We start from the raw sequence: 23,053 nt of genomic DNA on the forward strand, positions 1-23,053 counted from the left end.
ACAAAGAGGGACGCGGGCGCCATTTTTTTTTTTTAAAAAAAAAATGAGCCGGGAGCACAATTGCTCTCCATCGAAAGAGTACGTTTTTTTTTAAAAGCCCTGACCTCGCTCCCCCCCCACCCCAATGTCCCTGGATTCCCCCAGACCGGCTCCTTCCCTCTTTGTTGACCCCCACTACTTGCTGGGAGGAGGGAAGAAGCCAGGATGGGCGCCCACACCACCCACGGTCCTGGGGATGGTCTTGGGACCGCGGGAAAAATTGGGATAACTGCAGAAACATTTATCCTGGGCAAATGAAGGGGTAATCCCTGCCTGCTCCCGGGATCCCCTCTGCATCATTTGGACTCATAGGGATGACCCCAGAATGACCCTAGGAAAAATCCATGGTGTAGAAAGGGTCTTGTTCTCTTCACTGTGGTGGGGAGATCAAAAGCAGGCCATTGAATTGCACTCGTCCACCTTCCAGGCTGTCTCCTGATATGAATTCTACCCCGTTCCCCCTGTTTTCCCCTGTAGGCCAACCATGGGTTGAATGACACCAGAGAGTGGGCTCACACCCCATGACATCTTTTGATTCCTAGCTGGCACACCAAGTGGATGACCTGTCTTCACTGCATGCAGGCTTCCCCATTGGAGGAAGGCACCTGGCAAGTGAAACTGAGCTGGTTGGGCCTTTCCTTCATGCCCTGTGTGCTTATGATTGGGACACTGAGTGAAGGGAAGGGACTCGGGTGGCACTTGCAGGAACTCCTGCTACAGCCAGCAAAGTCCCTTCATGCAGCACAGGATGGCACGTGGGGCATAGAGGAAGCAAAGCGCACTTGAGGCCCTGCAAGCACCAGCCGAGTGCATTGCTCTACCTCCTATCTGGAATCCTCACGTGAACTCCAGTTAAAGTTTGAAGATGACAAAGAGACTCCTCTCCCTGCTCCTCCTCAAGCGCCCAATAACCTCCAGGTCAGGGAGTGGGACTTGAGGAAGGGACAGGGCCCATGGGAGGAGCCCAAATCTCCATGGGCCAAATTGGGAACCTCCATGAGCCAGTTAAAGCTGCAGGAGCCCTGCCCTCTTGACCAGATGCAAAAGAGGGCAGCGCTCATTCAGCTTTAACTGTTGTGATGAAGAGGGAATTTTACCAGGTGCCGCATGCATACAAATGACCCCTGCTGAAATTCCCTTTTCTATACATCTGTTAGTTATAGGAGCCCTGTCCTCCTTTCCATAGGGTCACCCTACTGTTAGGCAAAATGAAACAGTTGCCTCAGGCAGCAGATCCTGGGAGGTGGTAGCAAGGCACTGGAGGAGAGAGAGAGCTGTGGGACATGCAGCCTGCTCTGTGCCCCCTAAGTTAACCTGCAGCCTTCAGGGGCAGTGGAGGATACTGTCCCATCGTCAGCATTAAAGACAGATCCATCTGCCAGTGCAGTGGAATAGAGGAGGGGGAGCGAGCGCCATCCTGTCTTTTGCTTGGGCTACCCCTGGGCTGCAGCCCTATACCCACTTACCTGCACTGAACTCAACAGGACTTATTTGTATAGGATCATGCTGTAAATCTCATTTATTTCAGTGTACCTCAGGTATATCTGTCTAATGATGAATTTCATTCAATAACTGGAATAATGTATGTGTGATACTGAATACTATCACTCAAAGCATCACATTAGTATGTCATTAAACTGAAATGTAAAGTTAATTGCTTTACTTGATAGAAAACAATCTTTTGGTTTTTTTAAAGAGCCATAGCAGGAATATGCAAAGAATGGTATTATCAGGGACCTTTATGGTCATTGTAGTTGAACATTTGTATGATTATTATATAATGTTAATCCTTTGAAAAGGAACCAGTGTGGTTTCTTTGACCTCCTTGCTAACAGCATCAGTATTACATACATAGCATGTACCCTCCTCTAGCCAAGTAAAATAAAATTTAAAAAATCAAGGAAAGAAAAAACAAGAAAAGAGCATAACAAATCCACTACCCATGTGTAGTACAATGCAGATCATCACATGCCCAGATGCAGAAACGTAAAGCATTCTTTCTCTAATGCCTTGGAGATAGCATTTTGTACCTCAGAGACCTGAGGGAAAGAAAGGGGTGCGTGGGTGGGAGAGAAACAGAAAAATACTACGCTTAGCTGAACTGCAAAGAACCTCCAACACTACACACATTAAAAAAAAAAACTTTCAGTACTTTCACAGCTTGTCAAACTCTATTACCAAATATAGGAAAAACAAATTCATTCACACGAAATCTGCCAACTTCCCTCTTATGGTTAAAGTTGTTGGCTGTTGTTTTATGTATCATCATCATCATCATCATTATCATCATCATCTGAATTGTTGTACACTGCCTTGGTGACATTTGTGGTAATAATTATTTATTTATTTATTTATCGCATTTTTATACCGCCCAATAGCCGAAGCTCTCTGGGCGGTTCACAAAAATTAAAACCATAATAAAACAACCAACAGGTTAAAAGCACAAATACAAAATACAGCACAACCAGGATAAAACCACGCAGCAAAATTGATAGAAGATTAAAATACAGAGTAAGAACAGTAAAATTTAAATTAAAGTTAAAATTAAGTGTTAAAATACTGAGAGAATAAAAAGGTCTTCCGCTGGCGACGAAAGGAGTACAGTGTAGGCGCCAGGTGGACCTCTCTGGGGAGCTCATTCCGCAACCGGGGTGCCACAGCGGAGAAAGCCCTGCTCCTAGTAGCCACCTGCCTCACTTCCTTTGGCAGGGGCTCACGGAGAAGGGCCCCTGTAGATGATCTTAAGGTCCGGGCAGGTACTTATGGGAGGAGGCGTTCCTTCAAATAACCTGGCCCCAAACCGTTTAGGGCTTTAAATGTCAATACCAGCACTTTGAATCGGGCCCGGACCTGGACTGGCAGCCAATGAAGTTGTAAAAGGACTGGCGTAATGTGATCTCGCCGGCCAGTCCCTGTTAGTAAACGGGCTGCTCTGTTTTGTACCAGCTGAAGCTTCCGGACTGAATAATAATAATAATAATAATAATAATAATAATAATAATAATAATAATGATGTTGTCCTTGTATTAAATAATTATGAGGAACCCTTAACCATGGCTAAAAAAACAGGAGTGGGTCACAAGTGAGTGGGTCTCTCCCTCCTCATCCATTTTCCTTGTTGGCTTTAACCATAGTTTAGAGCATGGGTGGGCCAATTTTGGGGTTGGGGGGGCACACTGGGACAGTGGAAACCTCCAGGAGTTGTACATTTGGATGGGACTACCTAACTTACCGCACATACACACATCATACACACACATTCACACAACACCAACACACACACACACACACAGACAGAGAGAGAGGGGGGGGCTTAGCTAGACCTAAGGTTTATCCCGGGGTTGTCCCTGCCTGCTCCTGGGATCCCGTGTGTAATTTACATGAATAGAGATGACCCCGGGACGATCCCAGGATAAACCTTAGGTAGGGTGACCATATGACCGGATTTGCCCAGATTTGTCCGGGTTTCTGATGGCAAATTCGGGAGGGGGAGGGGAAATCCTGATTTGTTTTTTTTTTTCAAAGAGCAGCTCTAATGGGAATTAACAAAAATGCTTTTAACTCCGTCATTTTTTAAGATAAAGACATGAAACTTGGCACAAGGGTAGCTCTTAGGAAGGGGTTTAGTCATACCAAATTTGAAACAGATCCATTCATCCATTGATTTTTAAGGGATTTTTTAAAAATTGAGGTTTTAAAATTATTATTTTAAAATCATCATTTTTAAAGATAAAGAGATGAAACTTTGCACCATGAAAGTATTTAGGTGGTGCTTTAGCCACACCAAATTTGAAACAGATCCATTAATCCATTATTTTTTAGAATTTTTTTAAAAATTGAGGTTTTAAAATTATTATTTTTAAAATTGTCATTTTTAAAGTTAAAGAGATGAAACTTTGTACCATGATAGGATTTAGGTAGAGCTTTAGCCACACCAAATTTGAAACAGATCCGTTCATCCATTGATTTTTTAAGGAATTTTTTAAAAATTGAGGTTTTAAAATCATTATTTTTAAAACTGTCATTTTTAAAGATAAAGAGCTGAAAGTTGGCACCATGATAGCTTTTAGGTAGAGCTTTAGCCATACCAAATTTGAAACAGATCTGGGGCCAGTAGCAAACCCTGTTAACAACAACAGCAGCTTGCAATGAGTGAAGATACAGTCAGAAAAGATATTTGAGGGGAAGGGGAGAATGTAACACACAGAGTATAGCAAAAGCTTCAAAGTACAGCAAAACCTACAAAAGTAGGAGTGAGTGAAGTTAATTTCAGATACATTGAATCTCTCACTTGTTCTTTATTTCAGTGATTTGAACATTAAGATGTTATGTAGAACAGATTTGTCTTAAATGTGTGCTGTAAAATCAGACATGTGACCAAGGCTATGTTCGGGTGGGCATGCCCCCTTGGTACTGGACACGCCCCCTTGGGGGCGACCATGTTGTCCTCCTTTTTGGTTTCCAAAATATGGTCACTCTACCTTAGGTCTAGCTAAGGCCAGAGAGAAGGTGGGAAAGGTTTTAAACTCCCCTCCCCCAATGATCAGAATTGCAGTCTCTCTGCTACTGGCAGCGGGGGGAAATAAGGCTGTAAAATAATATCTGAGAGCCCCTTTAGTGATGATAAAGCCATTGGATGGCTAACATCGTTGTCAGATTGTCCCTTAAACATGTATTTATTCTTTGACTAGCTGATATACCCAGCATTGCCTGGGTCCATGAATAACGTGCATTTGATAAAAAACATATTTCCAATTTATTCATCTTTTAGTTGGAAGAAGATTTTTATTTCAGCAAGGAGCATAAGGAAGCAGCTTTGTGTAGCTTCAAAGGTTGAACACCCAGTCCTTGAGAAATTGATTCTTATATTATTATACAAAGTGTTTTCTCACAATGGCTGCTAATGGGCAGTAGGTCTGGCTTCCTGCCCAAGGCATGCTGGGAGTTGTAGGTGTAAGCCTAGGGTGTTTTTTTTTTAAATTAAATTCTTTAAAAATACTTAAAATCCAAATATTCAGGTGTGTGGTTTTTTTAAAAAAATTCTGGTACATTGTACATCCAGACCTATCAGCATGCCAAATTTCAAGTTTCTAACTCATCTGGAAGTGGGTAAACATTTCTGGACATACAAACCCAACACACCTACTTTCAGCTTTATAGAAGAGATTTGATCTGATTTGATTTGTACCGTGCCTTTCACCAAGAACAATGACACTCATGGTCTCTCCTTGGTGGCTTGTAAGTGGATGTTTCCGTTCTAGTCAGCTTTAGTTGGATTCATGTTTCAGTGGCTGCTGTCTTAATTGTTGATTTGTTTGGTTTGCTTTTAAAGCTTTATTTCATTTATTATATTTATATCCTGCTTTTTTCCGCCAAGGAACCCAGAATGGTTTGCATGATCCTCCTCTGCATTTTATCCTTAGAAAAGCCCTGTGAGGTAGGTTAGGCTGAGAGTCAGTGACTGGCCCAAAGTCACCCAATGAGCTTCATGGCCTAGCGGGGACTAGAATCCAGATTTCCTGAGTTCTAGTCCAACACTGTAACCACTACACCACACTGACATTATCGGATATATTGTATTTATTAATTTCTGTAAGCTGCCTTTACCCTAAAAGGCAGGATATTAGTAAATTCAATAAATAATCTTCGGTTGGTGGTAGATTGTCTTCTGAACCCAGTTAACATTTCCCCAAATATCATAACTCAGAAAAGAAGAGTAATACCCTGCCTTCAGTTAAGTAGCTCTGAAGCAGACATGGATTCCCCTGTGAGGAGGGTGCTGTGCTACCTGTCAGCAAGGGGATGCTCTGCAAGGCTCATTTTTCACAGAAGAGAACAGCGGGTTTTGCAAAACATGGTTGAGTGTGGGTTACTATTGAACTGTAGGTTGCTTGTTGAATGGTGGATTAGTGGGCCTGTTCAAACATCATGCTATTGTATTTTATACTAAGCTGCCTTGTGAGGGCTTTGCTCTGAAAGGCGGCTAAGAAAGGTTTTAAATAAATAAATAAATAAACAAGCCATGATAGTTAAGGGGTTTGACCCAACTATGGTGGCTTAGCATTTCGTGTGGGTGGCAAAAACTGCTACCACAGTGGTTACAGGGCCACCCAGGGTAAGCATCCTGCAGCAGGAGGGTTAAGGGGCCCTAGGGTGGCTTACTATGATGTGTGGCAGGCTCCCTGGCGGTAGGGACAGGTTTCGGGTGGTTTTGAGGCCATGATGTTCATGCCGCCATGGACTTTCTCTATGGCTGTGTGACCATTTTATTTATTTTGCAACAGAGAGGCTCTGGAAAGCCCATTCACGCTGTGGAGGAGGGAGGGTGGGATGCACAGAACTATGTGCCCTAACTATGATTGGGAGTGGTGGTAGCGAAACCATGCATTGCTGTGTGGTTCTGCGGTCATGTGGCAGAAATGCTTGCAGTGGATCTGCGACCCTTCCTCTCTCCATAGTTACCCCAATCAGCACACCTCCTTCCATGTATGAATGGGGTCAGTCTGTTGTCTGAACCCAGGACATTTTCCACAAGGTGGCTTTTAATTATGCAGTGTGGCTTATTTTTCTTGAACAAGCTCCCTTGAGAACCCATGGTTTTGTTGTTGGGTTGTTTAGGATGGTTAACAAGCCACACCGCGTGTGGAAAATGTCCTGGGTTCAGACAACACACAAATCCAAGGTTCAGCGAACAACCCACTCAACCATCGAGTGTGGGCTAGCATGTTGTGTGAACAGACCCATTATTAAGCCATTGCCTATATGAGGTTTCAATCCATGAACACTGGGTGCAATCTAGAGAAAGTTAATGAGAATTAAATGTTATGAACTTTTTCAATGGAAAGACATTTCTACACACATGATGTTCAAGATTAAGGTTTCAGTATTCTGTTCAGTTATGCATACATAGATCTTCTGAGGCTGATAAGCTTAGCCATGCATAGCTGAGTATGGAATTATAGCTTAACTCCGTCTCCTACTGTGGTTTATGGTGCACCATATCATTGGTTTTATTCAATCTTCATTCAGTTTTTAAGGCATTCTGCCCTTTCCGCTTTCTTAAAAAATGACTGGAGCAATAGAAGGGATCCCCAGAGTGGTAGATGAACCCTTTGTGCTTCACATACAATATCTTCGAAATCATTATTTTTAAATATCATGCAAGATCAATCAGTCTTATTTCACTCTCTCACACACACACAGATGATGGGAAAGGAAACTGAGACTGAGATGCTACTGCAGCCTCCTTTAACTTGACTGGTACCCTCCAGATCTGTAGGACTACACCTCATTATCCCCAGCTAACATGTTTGGGGATGATGGTATACGTAACCCAACCCATCCATTAGGCACCAGAGGTTAGGGAAGGCTGTGCTACAACTTGCCTAAAGCCAACTATTGAGTTCATGGCAGGGAGAAGATTCAAATCAGAAGCTTTGTAAGAGAACAGCAGTGGTCAACCTAGCCCACCCTTCCCCCAACCAGGTGACCTCCAGATGTTTTGGTCTACAGCTCCCAGCATTCCAGACCATTGACCATCCTGGCTGGGGCTGATGGGGAGGCCACCAGATTGTGAAAGGCTGATCTAGCCCCATATTGTCATGGTCCCTGATGTCATGCCACCACTAGAGTCATCTTCAGGAGGAGGAGCCAGAACCATCAGAACCAGCTGGCGCCTCAGAAGACCCTGGCACTAGCCAAGATGGTCCAGAACCCTCCTAGAGAAGCCCAGAGTTCAGCTTCAGAGGCAGATGGATGCTGGGCTACCACCTAGCCCTCAAGAACACCAGTGCTTTAAAGTCCATGAGAGGATGGTTGCCAGGCAAAGGAGTGCTCACCTACTGAAAAGGAATACTCACAAGTTGGACCTTCCTCATGAGGAGGCCATCTAGCAAGCCTCTGACAAGAAGCAGCTGAGTACTGAGTGGGGTTCTAGTAGCTTTACCTATATCAGCTCTCACTGGTAACTTAAGAGTTGCTGGAAACAACACCTCTGTCAGTCCCAGTATCGGCTACCTTGCTTCCCATGCCTTGCCGAGGATATTCTGTGCTACTGATCCTTGGATTGTTTCTTGACCCTGCTTCCGTCCCAAGTGATGTACCTGATTGTGCTTGACCTTCTGTCTGTTACTCTGACCACTCCTACTGTTGTCTGATCATCACTGACTGACTGACTGTATTCTGACTGCTGCCTGGACTTTTGACCACTCTTTCCTTAGCCTAATCCTCATTGGACTGAATCCTGTCTGCTTAACCATCTGCTTGCCAGATCGACTATTCTTTTGCCTAGCTGCTTGCAAAGAGTCAGGACTTAGTCTAGAACAGGACACATATTGCCTTCTCTGCATGGCACTGGAACTCCAACATTTCAGGCAGAGTTGACACTTTCTGAGACCTTTGTAGATGGGAGTCGTCAGGGTCTAAACACTGGACCTTCTACCTACAAAGAAAGTGGTCCACCACTGAGCTATGGACCACTCTTATAAGAAGCCATCTGCTACAGAAAAAGACACAAGGATGTTAAATAGCCAAAACTCTCACTGCGTAATCTTTGCTTAGAAATGGAGGACCAGTGGCATAACGGAGTCAGGGTTTGCAGAAACATAGGTATCAAGTGCCAATACTCCAGTCGTCTTTGCAGTCACACACTGAAGTAAATAACTTTTATTATGCAAGCCAGAGCCTGGTCAGGTTACGGACGTAATCCGCATACAGCAAAGCTGAGCTAAGTTCTCTAGTCAGCTTTGCGTAATGCTAGCCGACAGTACAAAACCTGAGTAGCTTTGTCCTGCCCTCTGGGAGGGTCTTCCCTGAGGACCTCTTTTGAGTGGCCAACCTGTGAGAACACCTCACATCCCCTAGTTGCTCCTCCCTCTGACTCTTCCTCCACCGGCAATCCCATGGAAGGAGATATCTCTGGCTGGCTTTGATCCAACTGATTAGCGGCATATGGAAGGACTCCTCTCTGTCAGTGTTGCCCCACCCTATCTCCAACGTCCTTGGTAGTCCCACCACCCCTTCCCCCTTCATCATGTGACTTCGAATCTGTTCCCTCGCCTTCTTGGATTGTTGCTGCAGAGATGTAGGGCCCAATCCTTACAAAATCACAATTCAGAAGGCAGCAGTTGGGAATACCAAAATAAGATAATGCTAAACAGCACACAACTGCTAGAATATCTGAATGATATCAGAAAAAACTGGGCTAAACAAACTTTTTATGTAATATCATAATTATACAGCATGCAAGTTGTTTACAGTAACCGAGCAAAGTTGTTTACAGTAACTGAGCAATAACGGAGCAACACAGGCCTCTGTCTTCTTTTAACCTGTTTCGCAGATGCTTCCACAGAATATCTCAACTGATAACACCATCATAGTGCTTATGCTGTGGGGAAAGGGGTTGACTTGTTGAATTCATTCCTCAGTTCCAAAGATACTTTTTTTGTCCTCTGAAAAAAAGATTGACTTAGATCCCCGGCCGGAAAATGCAAAGCTTCACAGTGAGTTCTTGGGCCTAATCCTTACAGCATGGACATGGATGTCTTCTGCCACCGCCCACCTGCCTCAGACTTCCCTGTTTCCACTGAGCTTAGCTTCCATCCTCCCAGTGACTGGGGGAAAATGAATTTTCCCTGTGATAATATATTGTTCCCTGTTGTAATGCAAGGTATTTGGGGGGTTGGTTGGTTTTGAATGGGCAGTGAAGACCTATCAGCTTTACACAACAGCTGCTCCTGGTGGAGACGGAAACTGCTAGAACTGGTTTATTGCTGTGGATCAATCCAGTGGCTGCATGTGGGCAGGGCTATGGGGATTGTCAAAAGTTACCACTGTGGAGGGCTGAGAATGGAGCATGATGTGAAATGCGGGTTTTTCAGCCAGATGAAGTGTGGAACTTGCAGGGAAACGGGCAAAACCAACCTTGGGGGTGATACTGGAATTGAGGGCTAGGTTAGGATTCTGAATCCTTATTTCCAGATATTAAATAAAGAACAAATGAAACCTGACATTACTCTACACCAGTGGAGGTTGTTGAATCTGCTTTGTGTTTCAGTCAGAACCAGACAGAACTCTAATGGAGCTATCCAAGGAGCTGGATCCCATCCCCAAAATAGAACAGCATCTTGGATAGCTCCTTTAGCATTCTGACTGTTTCTGACAGAAACCTGGAGCAGATTTACTGCCCCACTGACATCAGAGCCACCAGCCCCCACTGCTCTACACATCTTCTTAACATGCAAAAAAGCTCCTTTGCTTTATTTTTTTAAAACAGCAAAAAAGGCTCTACCTCAGCTTCTGATCACATGACATTACTAGGAAGATCTGGGGAAGTCTACTCTTGTCAAAAATCATGATGACTCATATGATGTGTAATTGCTCTTTTCTTCCTCTAATGACTATACAAGCTGCCTCAGGTTGGCAGGTGAGAAGGCAACAAAGCTGTGCCTTCCAACGAAAGATTCTGCTAAATAGTGGGTCTGTCATAAATCTTACAGTTCATTTTGTCTTTTAATGATCTATGAAACCCATATTCTCCCCTCCCTGTTCTACACCATCTGACTGGCATTCATTTAGCTAACTGCTCAAAAATAAAAATCACAATCTATGTGTGGGTAGCTACTGCCTGGACTTTACTGCCTAAATGTTACTGTTCACTCAATATTTGACAGTGGGTTATTTGTGGAACCGTGGGTTGGCCTCTTGTCTGAATGCAGCCAGGGTAGCTTGTTAAGCACACAGTACAGCTTATTTTTCTCAACAAGCCATTTTGAGAGCCTATGGTTTGCTGTTGGGTTGTTTAGGGTGGTTAACAAGCCACACTGCACAGTGTGCACTCAGGCAACATGATAACCAACTCTGTGGAAAACGTGCTGCATTTAAACAACACACTAACCCATGATTCACAAACAACCCATTGTTCAAAACAACCCACACTCAACCACTGAGTGTCTTGGGGGGTATTCCTCATTCAAGTGATTTTCCCAGGATATAAATCCTTTATTTCGACTATACTTGAAACCTAACAGCCTTCAGTATTGTCACCAGCTCTTGCCATGGATTTTGACAGCCTGTCAATTAAACACACTTTAGTTTATTGAGAGTGAAGCAGGAGGGAACTGGCTGATAATTGCTGAAGGCCAATCTGACGTACCTCCCCCAAATTGTTCATTCATAATGAAGGTTAAAGTATGTCTACAGCAACCTTCCCCATCCTGGTGCCCTCCAGTTGTGTTGGCCTACAACTTCAAGCTAGGGGGTATGTATTCCTGTTGTGGACCATCATATCTCAGTCAATGTTATTGTTTGGGCTTCTCAGCCAAGATTACTCATGAGGAGCTGGGACAAACCGCGACGCAGGGCCACACATTCCGTGGTCTCGGGATCAGCCAGAGACCATGGAAAAAGTGGGCTACAACTGTAGGGCGATATCCCGGGCCAAGGGAGGGATCATCCCTCCCTGATCCCGGGATGCCCTGCGTGTCATGTGACTGCACAAGGATGATTTCAGGGCGAACACCGGGATATCGCCCCGTCTAGCTATGGCCTATTTATTTATTTTATTTATTTATTAGATTTTTATACCGCCCAATAGCCGAAGCTCTCTGGGCGGTTCACAAACATTTTGTGAATTTTGTGGCCTACATCTTGTGTTAGTGAAGGAGGACTTCCTTTTATCAGTCCTGAATCTCCCATCAATCAATTTCATGGGGTGACCCCATTGGGTTCTAGTATTATGCTCTGGCCCAGGCGCCAGTGGTGGTGAGAAGGAAGAGCAGTAGGTGCTGCTGCAACGTCTCATGTCCATAGGCAGCAATGATGAGAAAGAGGATGAGAAGCAGGTGACAACTGCAGTGAGAAAGTAGCTTCACTGAGGGAGGGGGCCCATTGAGGGTGTCTTGTCCACAGGTCCTCCAAGATCTGAAGCCGGCATTGCGGTTGCCCACTGTGGAAACAGGATGCTAGACTAAATAGGCCTTTTGGTCTGTTCCAGCAGGGCTCTTATGAATTATGGTTGTGCTTCTATATTGTATTTCTGCACAGCTGCTGATTTTATCCTGGTTGTGCTTTTATACTGTATTTTATATCATGGTTTTATATTGCTGTTTTATACTTTAAATGGTTTTAATTTTTGTGAACCGCCCAGAGAGCTTCGGCTATTGGGCGGTATAGAAATGCAATAAATAAATAAATAAAATTGCGAAATTGCAAGGCAAAACAAAAGGACCAGAAGTCTCAAAGATTACTTCTGATCTATCAACTTCAACTCTCACACGCACATCACTCCACATACAAATGTCTCTACATCATGCCAACTGTAATATGCCTTGGGAAGAAAAGAAAGAAAAAGCACCACGCCAGGGATCCCCCTCAAGGCAATGCAAGCAGATCGCTAAAAGAAAAAAAGCCATGCAAACCATGATCTCAACACATAATCTCCCAAACATAAGCCATCGCTTCCACAACAGATTTTGCAGCACATTGGCAAGGCAGGTGTGTTTACGTTGGAGGAAAGACATGCCATCATCTATCTGTGCACTTTGCAGTAAAGTTTAGAATCCTTGTTACTCTGTCATTCTCATTAACGGTCTGCATGGAGTACTTCGAATCCTTTTCGAGCAAGGGAAATTGACAACACACATTTAAAATCTACTGATAGGCCCAAGGATGTTTCTGTGGGTGATGTGACCAAAAAAATAAAAAAGTGTTATCGCTTGTGCACCTGGAACCAGATCTAGGCTTCATTTTCACAGTAGCAAATCCAGATAATTCCACCGAAGTTTCAAACCTCTGCAATTCAATAGAGATCAGACATGGAGAATGTAGTCCTGCTGTATTGTTGGCATGATGACAGACTCTTTTAACATTTAGAATGTTCATAAGCATTTCAAAAATAATGGAGCCGTTCGCTCGATGCCAGGGCAGCAGGACACATTTTTAAAAAGTGAAACCATTGCAGCTAACTGCGATCTACAAGCTTCTGGGACATCAGAATAGCCTCAGCCAAAAATGTGGCGTGAGATCTCTGCATTTCCCTCATTTTTCTTTTTCTTTCCTCAAACCTCCTGTGCCTTTTTTTGGCAACATGTACATTATTTTGCGAAGCTAACCAATTTGACAACCCGTTTCAGTATATCTGTAATTATGGTAAACCCTTTAACAGCTCAACCACCCACACTGTGGATGTTTAAATCAGACAGTGATTTAAATCACTATTTTGATGGGTAATTATTTTAGCAGGAATTTTTTTTCATTGTTGCTATTGCAGACTTAATAAAGTGTTTTTTTTTTAAAAAAAAAAAGAATAGAAAAGTAGAAGATTTAAGCCAGAATTGAAGCTTCAGTGCTCTAAAGCATGTAAAAACGCCTAAGTTTTTCCTTAGCACTAACAAATTTAGACACAAAGATAGGATGATAATAACTCAAACAGATAAAAAAGGCAATCTGTGTGCATCAACTGATGATTGCAAATAACTGTGAAGACTGTTGATGTCTTACTTAAATGAATACAGCAGAATTCTTATTCTTTTGGCTCAGCGCTAAGCTGTGCCGCTAAGACTGACTTGGAATTTAAGGGATGAGAACAGCCGCTCTTCAATCCAAGCTCTGCTGCCAAAACAACATATTTATCTAGCTGCTTGCTCTTTTTTCTGCCCATGTATGAGGGACAAATGAGACTTGACGTTAAACACACCTTGCCACAAATGTCAAAAATGAAAAATCAGCTGCTGCAGTCCTGCAGGAAAATCACTACTTTGAAACAGCTGTTTGGTACCAAGGCAGGATTCCCTCCCAATGCAAATAGCAACTTCAAAGGAACCATTTTTGTCAGGTGAGGAAAAGTTAAACCTATCCTTCCCACCTGTTGCAGTCACCAATAATGATCAGACCCCAACAGCACTTGCAATCCTCCTTTTAAAAACAGATTTGCATTAAAGGCAAAGACGCATCTACCTTCTCGTCTAGGAGCAAAGCAAAGTGAGGGTAGTTACAGAGTGATAAGGAGGCTCTTCTAGTCTTCTCTCTGATATAGAACTAGATGTATGAAGAAGTCTGGTGGTTCAAACAGTCAGCTAAAGCAGTGATTCCCAGCTGTCGACCAGGGACCCACGAGCAGGACACGATGCAAAGCATCCTTCCACCCATGTTCTCCAGCAACTCATGTACATAGGCTTACTGCCTCTGTTACTGGAGGCAGCACATGGGCATCAGGTCTAGTTGCCATTGATTGCCTTCTCCTCCAAGAATTTATCCAACCTCCTTTTAAAGGCATCCAAACTGGTGGCCATCACATCTTCACTACATCTTGTGGCAGTGAATTCCACAGTTTAACTATTCTCTGTGTGAAGATGTACTTCCTTTTATCTGTCCTGAACCTCCCACCAATCAGCTTCATGGGATGACTTCATTGGGTTCTAGCATTATGGGAGAGGGAGAAAAATGTCTCCCTATCCACATTTGCCACACCATCCAGATGGAGTTGTATATCAGCAGGAGTGCTGGAGATAAGCTAGCCACTGCTAAGGTCCTTGTTCTCAATGTCTCTGGGCCTTGTTCCTGATGTCTGCATAGGGGGCAAGAAGACCCAGAGGCATTGAGAATAAGGAATTTTAGCTGCAGTTGCCTTTCATCCATTGGGATGAAGGAGTACCGGGCAGTTGGAACTGCTCTTCTTGCTGCGTATCTACTGCTTGACACCCACCATCATGACACCCATCATCAATCCCTTCTACTTGTTGCCTCCTGATAAGTCTCATGGCTCCTTTCCAGGGAGGCCAACCAGGGGACCTTGCCCAGGGCCCCACCAAACCTGGCACCGGCCTTCATTTCTAGAAATCCCTCCCCAACAATTCAAGACAGTGGTGATACATCTCAGCTCCAGACGAGGAATTATGCCATTTTGAAAGGTATCCCCAAGTTGCTGATGTTTCTACTTTTGTTGTTTTCCATTTATACTCCAGCAGCATATATTACATACCAAAGGCTTTCCCTGTCAGTTTTGAGAAGTGAATTTTTGGTTGACCCTAACAACTTGGGAGAACAGTATATTTGTGGACTGCTGGCCATGAGGTTGCCAGATTCTATAGGGGCAAGGTTGCTCTGCCTTTAATAGTTGGACAGAAAGGAGAGGTACAGGAGATCTTGCTGCTGCTGCCACCGTGGAAAAGGCTGGAACAGGCGAAGCAGAACATGCTAAAATTCTCTCTTCTAATAAGTGTTTAAAGGTGCAAGAGCCCATCTCCACATCACTGTTTCTAATCTGGCAGTTATATGTGACACTCATCTACGCTCAAGGTTTTTAGGTAGATTATCTCACTGGAGTAAGTAGAACTGTAATATCACGAAAATTCTACAGAAATTGGCTTCATTTCATCAAGATGCATTTGCGGAGAGTGATTTTCTCTTAAGCATCTAACAAGCAATGAAACAGAAATTTGTGCTGATAAAAAAAATGTCAGCAGTATACATAGATGATGCGAAATCATTTTATTTTTTTATTTTTTGGTTAGGTATATTGCTCCAGGCTTATGTTTCATGAAGACCTCCCTATAGCATTGCCTGTGTATATATTTACATGCATATGTAAATTCTATGTGTTTTGAGGATCAGATGAACACTGAAGAAAATATTTAATGCCCCTTGATTGATTAATGGAGATTTCTGTACTATAAAATGATGCAATTCAACTGCCTAATTTAATGTATTATTGATTTATATATCACCTACAAAGCTTGCATAAAGATCGGTTATGTAAGTCATGGCAACTGACTGATTCATTGAAGGGTGTAGGTTTCCCCCTCCTCCAAAAAAGGAAAAAAACCCAGTTCTTTTCACATAATTACATTCGTCTTTAAAACACGCAGAGTTTCAATTACACAAGCTAGTTTAGCCACCCAGATTCTAGAGCGTGGCAGGCAGCAGAATGAGAGCTTTCTTTTGCAGTTGGACAGCTGACAGAGCTTAAGGAGAGAGGCAAAAAGTTAAGCCAAGCGACATCAACAAAAAAATCTGGAATCTGCCAAGTTTAGAACAGAAGAAAAGGGCAGCATTTTCTTTGTACTTACAGTACTCAGGTTATCAATGACTCTCTCAAGACTGAAGTTCTAAGCAAGGGGTTCACTCTCAAAAGCAGGCATGCTTTTAGGGTTTTATTACTGCAGCTGCCTGAATTGTGTGATCACTGCCCTACTTTCTATAGGTGGCATTCCTGTGTACCTAGGATGCTTAAATCCCAGTGAAGTCAATAAGTTTTCTACAACCTAACACCATAATTGCAGCCTATGCTATTGCCCCTGGGTCTATGCACAGTGATCACTAGTCATCCTCCCATATAACTAGCAAGGTCAAACTACATGGCAAATCAGAATCCGAGAGCAGTCAAAGCTGATTTAGTCTGTTCTCAGTGGGTTGTGAGTTCATCCGTCGCATTAGATGCTGTGCCAAACTGCTAATAAAATTAGGCTATTTGGAGAGATCTTGTTTTGCACACATTGCCGCCTATGGTCATGAGACTTGGAAAACCCTCTGCCCCATCAGCACATTCAAGAAGAATGAAATCCTGCCCTTTATGAGCAAGCTGCATTTGACAGGCACCAATTTCAACAGTGCTGATCTCTTAAATGCATTGGGAAAGACTCAAATCCTTTAGCACACAAATACAGAATAGTAGAGTTGGAAGGGGACCATTAGGGCATCAAGTCCAACCCACTGCTCGATATAAGAATCCACATGAAAGCATACCTAACAGATGGCTGTCCAGCTGCCTCTTGAAGGCCTCTAGTGTGCGAGAGCCCATGACCTCCCTACATTATTGGTTCCATTGTCATACTGCTCTAACAGTCAGGACGTTTTTCCTGATGTCCAGCCAGAATCTGGCTTCCTGTAACTTGAGCCCGTTATTCCGTGTCCTACACTCTGGGATGATTGGGAAGAGATCCTGGCCCTCCTCTGTGAGACAACCTTTCAAGTACTTGAAGAGTGCAATCATGTCTCCCCTCAATCTTCTCTTCTCCAGGCTAAACATGCCCAGTTCTTTCAGCCTCTCCTCATAGGGCTTAGTTTCCAGACCCCTGGTCATCCTTGCAGCCCTCCTCTGAATCCCCTTGAGCTTGTCTGCATCCTTCTAGAAGGATCGTTGTCAATTGGACAGGGACCACTATACTTCTTGTGGCTTAGGTTCCGTTTACAAAAACATGATTTCAATGAGAAAGAATCCAGAATTAATACATTTCTGTCTAAATATGTGGAATACATGAAAGGATATAAAACCTGCACATATAGGCACAATGAAAGCTCGTAAGCCCACATCATACATTACTGTTAATGTACTGATCATTGCATCATATGATGTGTTTACTCAGAGATGCTAGGTCTGGTTTGTTATGCCTCTGGAGCTTAAAATGTTGGCACCGTGCCAAAGATACTGTACATTTATACTTAAATAAACTATAAATGAAATATTTGTTCAGAAAGAGCACTACTGGAGTGTAAATTATATGCTAAGGCTTTTTTGTTGCTGCAGTTGTAAGGTTCCTATCATCATACACAAAGCTCCCCTAAGTATGTGAAGAACTTTTAATGAAGTGTAGACCAGTTTTCAGCTGGCACCCCCATCCCCAAGTTATCTTAAAATAACCTTAAAATCACGCAAACTGTTTTATCCAAGTTAAAGTATTAAGGGCGCAATCGCATGCGTATTTAGACGGGCAAAAAAGTCCTACCATGCTGGCAGTTGTAGGACATTTTTCTATCTAAACATGTATAGGATTGTGCCCCGAGTCATTTTCAACGCAACATACAGATCTGCAAGCAAAGACACAGAAATTATTCAAGAAAAGAGACTCAGACAATGAGTCCAGTGTTTGGATCCCTAAACCACACTCTTGATTTGATCAAAATAATCTTAACGTCACTTAACCCTTTCTGGACCACAGAAAACATATCATGGATCACTCACTCCAAGCGCTCATAACAACAAGATTTTCCAAATTTAAGCTATTCTCATGAAAACACCTGGGGATAGCAACTCTATCACTTCACTGGGCACCTTGCTACACAACACAAATATTAGGAAACATTTCCTGACAGCCATCCTAAATCATCTTTGCTCTTGCTTATTCCTATTGCTTCTTGGCCTCTCCTCTGAATGCAGTTGAATCTTTCCTTCTGTGTGGAAGCCTTCTCTTGTGAAATCCCATGAATGCTGACTTGAAAGCAAGTCCCGTTCAGTTCACAGGACTGCAGCCCCAGCTACTTTGAAGCTGCATGCAAAGTCCCACGTAGGCCACAACCAACACATACTTACATGAAAGGAAGTGTCATTGAACTCAAGGACAATTAGTGCTGAGTAGACCTGCTTTATTCCGGTTGCAAACCATTCCTTCCCTGAACTACAAGCATCCCGTTCCCTTTGCCTAAATTTTATCCCCAAACCTGTTTATCTCCTCTACGTTTTACAAAACATTTCTGAGCTACTGAAGAGATATAATCTCAAGGAAGTTTAGAAAATCTAATTTCAGAAAGAGTCACTGTTTTGTTAGACTGCAGCAAAAAGAGCTAAAAAGTACAGTTAGCCTCTCAGGCCCAATTTACACATTTCCTCTTTAAACATGATACTTCTCCATTCAGATGTAAAGTAGCAGGTGGGGGTGTAATTCTAAGGGCCAAGGAGCATGCAGGGGGTGAGGAGAAATGAGCCCTCCCTCTGAGCATAGCTGTAGGCCAACCCAGTTTACTGCTCTGGTGCCTTCCTCTCATACAGATTCACTTCCACTATCAGAGCCTACCTGGAAAATGGACTGTGGGGACAAACCACAGGCAGGGCCGGGCAAAGCTGGTAATAGGCCCGGGCCAGATGGGAAATGTAGGCCCCATTTCAAACTGCTCATTAAGTATTTTTAAATCAGTTCTAAATACATATGAACTAGAACGATTTATTAAAATGGTAATGGCAAGCACTTTTATTCAAGATGTATACAAGACATCACTTCTTCACATTCAGAAATGCTTTACGTACTTTTTTTGGGCAAATTCATCATCAACAACAGAAAAATCAAGTTACTTTGTAACAAATCTTTCCCAAAGGGCCTTTGCCTCTATCAGGGGGATTTGGAGTAGGCCCCCTCAAAATCATAGGCCCATGCCAACTGGCCCCCCTGGCCCCCCTCTGCCCAGACCTGACCACAGGATAGGAGAGATGGTGGGGAAGGCACACACCCCTCTCCCCTGCATGTCCCTTTGAGCGTTTCAGTCGCCCAGTTCACTGCACCCTGCGGCCTACTTTGCCTGACATATAGGGTAATCAGTCACCAACTGTTAAAAAAGAGGAAATGGATCACTACCACAAAAAAAAGGAAAAAGGAAAAAAAAAGATACACATTTACATAAAACTTGCATGTGCTGATTTAGATTTATAGATGCCTTTTTTTATGGACAAGATGTATATACCACTCTACATCCAATAAAATAACCCAGCAGTGACTTATAAATAATTATTATAATTTAGATAAAAATACAGTTAAACTCACAATAGCGGAGAAGACCGTGGGCAGGTGACTGTTGTGCCTGCCTGCTCAGCCTGCTGTCCTGGTGCTAAGTGATGACAGGCAACAATTCTTATGATCCCTTATCTCTAAACTGGAACTGGACAAGACGGCCTTTCAAATCGAGAATACATAGGACACACAGCCATCCTGCTCATACATGAATTAGTCACTGAAAGTCGGGGGCATATTTCTACACATCGCTTGAGGTACAGTGGGTGAGACGTGGAATTAATAACCTTGGAACTAAAGGTTGTGTCAATCCAAACTAAATCTCGAGGCACAAGCTCTCAGCTTCAAGTCCCTGAAAACCTATCTTTGGTGTGCTTGGGGGAAGAAAACAGCAAACACCCAGAACGTGAACTGTGACCATCTCCCAAAAGGAGCCACCGGTGTGTCTTTTATTTACAGCTGCAGCCAAAAATCATGACTTCCAAAGAGGTAGCCCCTCTAGTCTGCAACGGCAAAAACAACACGGTTTACGGCACCTTAAAGACTAACAGGTTTAGGAAGACATAGGCTTGCATGGATTAGAAGCCACTCTATCAGATGTAGTGTTACCTTCGGTTGGCAGTTACGCATAGGTATGAACTGGGTGGGTGGGATTATAAACAGGGGGGTCCAAAGGCTGTGAAATGCAAGAAGTACAGTCTGTGGAGATTCCGTGCAAAGCTTAAACTAAACAAAGTGACTGTTCACGACAGCAGGAACTGGCAACAACACCGTTATCCTAAAATCATATAGTAGCAGCTTCTGATTCATAATGGGTGCTTTCCCGTCCCCTGTAAATCCCGTCTATAAGGAGCAGCTCAAGTCAACCCTGATTATAGCAGCTGGGACATGCCATGAGGGTGTCCACTGCTCTCCTCTCAAACAGCCGTACTTTGCTGCGAGGGACTTCATTGCCCTACGACCCAACCAGCCGACTCAGGTTTGCTCCCGCAATGCAATACGGAGAATTCGGAAGGGAAGCCCTGCAGAGCAGAAGTTCATGCCTTTCTCAAGAGCACAGGAGTGGAAGATGCACCCTGGATTACCCACAACTGGCCGAGGAAGTGGGGATGGGGAGGAACAGGGACGTTACCTGGATGAAGCCCCATATGGGATGGAGGTACCAGTGCAACAGCAGCGAAGGCCAACAACACTGAAGGAGCAGCAGGACTTCTCGGATGAGCATCACTCCTCCGGGGGACGCAGCGCGGGGTTCTCCGCGCAACCTGTGCAACTGGAGGGATGGAGAGAGAAGAAAGGGAGCGATGGGACGGCAGCAGCGCTTGATCACTCCCCATTCCCAGCGCAATCTGTGCCCCCCCCAACTCCCTTCCCAGAAATTGCAAGCCCAGATTGGATTTTGTCAAAGGTGGGAGGAAGAGGAGGTCTAAGCAAGCTTCTCTCTCCAGAAAAGCCCTGGGCAGGAAAAAAAAAAAAAAAAAAAACCAAGGGAAGGGGGTAAGGACCACGCACAAGCAAGAATCAAGAGGAGTGTCCCTGGCCGACTTCACAGGGTTGTTGTAAGGATACAATATGGGTGGAGGGGGGGAGCAACATAAACAGAATTGGAGGAGCTCTGTGGGAAAGTCTAATGCACAATCAAACTTCCTATTAGACACGTCCCATGCCCTTGCCCAGGAAAGGATCCAGACGAGACAAGCACAGCCACCGAATAAAACTATCTCCATTAGACCAACAGACCTGCCTCCCCTGGCTAGGCGAGTGGCGGAACCCTCCCGCCAGAAGGAAAGGGAAAGGGAGGGAGCTGGTGCTGCAGAGTGATAATCGCGCGCCATTCGGACCAGACGCATCCCAGTTTACTGCTGCAGCTGCTGCAGCAGCAGCACCGGCTACCGCTTAAGGCGCTCTCAAAAGAAGAATAGTAAATATCTGTTCTTTTCCTTACCAGTGGGGACGGACGGGGCCGCGTTTAGACAGAAAGAGGCCGTTGCGGGCGATTCCTTTTACATGTTGGAGTGTATCTGCTGGGGTCACGTTTTTTTTTAAAAAAAAAAAAGTTTGCAAGCCAAGCTGGTTGTTCCAACCCGGCTGATTCGTCCGAAGTTCTCCTCCCAGCGCCGGGCTAGCCCACTCGTCGAGGACGGGAGAGGGGGAAACTCCTTCCTCGGGAGGGAAGTGTCCCCCCTCCAAGCAGACGCGTGGTGGTGATGGGAAGCCCAGACTCGTATCCCAGCAGCCGGGCGGCGGCGGGAGTGACGCTGGATCAAAAGAGGGGGGAAACGGAGCGAGGCATCGGAAGGTTCCGCCTGCAAAGCGAGTCCCTGCTCCTAGTAGCTGGAGGAGACCGGGCGCGAAGCGTCCGCAGAGGGAGAGCTCTCCAAGTCCCGGTCCTTCCTTGCTCAGTCCCGGGCCCCCTCCGCCCTCTCTCTCTCTCTCTCTTCAACGGCCGCAGCTACAGCAAGAGAAGCAGGTTTGCCCGAATAAAAATGAAAAAAGTGCCAGGGAAGGCGCCTTAAACACACCAACTCCTCCCCAGGTCGAGAGAGAGAGAGAGAGACGAAGTGCTCCTCTCGTAAGTACTGGGGTTGTTTGCTCCGGGCTCGTTGCTCGCACAGCTCGCTGGAGTCTCACATCCTCAGCTGTCCATCACCCTGCAGAGAGCTTCGCAGCAGCAGAGGGTGGTGATGGGGAATAGAACTCATGGAGTAGAGAGGAGGAGGAGGAGGAGGACGCGGCGGCTGGAGAGGAGCAGAAGCGCTACACATGCAGAAGGACGCGCAGGAGGGGGCGGGAGTGCAAAGAGGCTGCGTGAGCGAAGCCCGTGGCTCCGCCGGCTCGCCTGCGAATACCACCTCTCCCTTTCCCCCTGCCGTTTCTGCAGTGATTTTTCATACCCCATCAAGCGAGTCCGTTGTTTATTTGGCAGGCTTGTGGTTGTCAGTGTGTGTGTGTGTGTGTGTGTGTGTATGTGTGTGTGCGCGCGCGCGTGTGTGTTCTCTCTCTCCCTCCCCCTCAACCCACGGATGCTATTTCATAAGGGAAATGGGGATCAACTCAGACGGGACTAAGGGCGCAATCCTATGCACATTTAGGGTGCGATCCTATATGTGTGTGTGTATATATATCACCTCCTACAGCACCCTGCATGACCCAGGCGTATATTTAGGGCTGGGGCATGCTGGGAATTGTAAAACTCCCCACCCTATCTAAACATGCATAGGATTGCACACTTCGCGGGGGGGGGGGGAGTCCCACAACGCCCAGTATGTCCCAGAACTCCGCCCTGGGACAGTGAGAAAAGAACACGCCCATTCCTGGGCAGAAGAAGTGAAAATCAAGGCTGAGGCTCCATCAGGGTAAATAAGGCAACTGCGTCAAGCAGCCAATTTGGGATGTTGTGAAATAGCAGGAAATGGCTAGCTGTTTAATTTGTTTTTAGTGCATTTTTATTGCCAGGGAGGGGCAGGGGTGTCATGAGCTAGGGCTTGGAGGAAGAGAGGGCACCATTTGCTGCTCCAATG

General features: G+C 44.7%; 1 protein-coding gene across 2 annotated transcripts in view; it reads right to left on the reverse strand.

Annotated features, from left to right (window-relative positions):
• PRIMA1 (proline rich membrane anchor 1) overlaps nucleotides 1-21,568 on the reverse strand; it is a 67,897-nt gene extending 46,329 nt beyond the window's left edge. For both annotated transcript variants that reach the window (XM_063147642.1, XM_063147643.1), the window contains exons 1-2: nucleotides 21,478-21,568; nucleotides 20,665-20,805 (exon numbers count right to left, since the gene is read on the reverse strand). In XM_063147642.1, coding sequence (XP_063003712.1) covers nucleotides 20,665-20,757 — 93 coding nt within the window. In that variant the 5' untranslated portion in view covers nucleotides 20,758-20,805; nucleotides 21,478-21,568. The remainder of the gene's footprint in view (nucleotides 1-20,664; nucleotides 20,806-21,477) is intronic.
• Between the last annotated feature and the right edge of the window lie 1,485 nt (nucleotides 21,569-23,053).

The sequence above is a fragment of the Elgaria multicarinata genome, chromosome 2 (genome assembly GCF_023053635.1).
Source record: "Elgaria multicarinata webbii isolate HBS135686 ecotype San Diego chromosome 2, rElgMul1.1.pri, whole genome shotgun sequence".
In the NCBI taxonomy this organism is placed as follows: domain Eukaryota; kingdom Metazoa; phylum Chordata; class Lepidosauria; order Squamata; family Anguidae; genus Elgaria; species Elgaria multicarinata.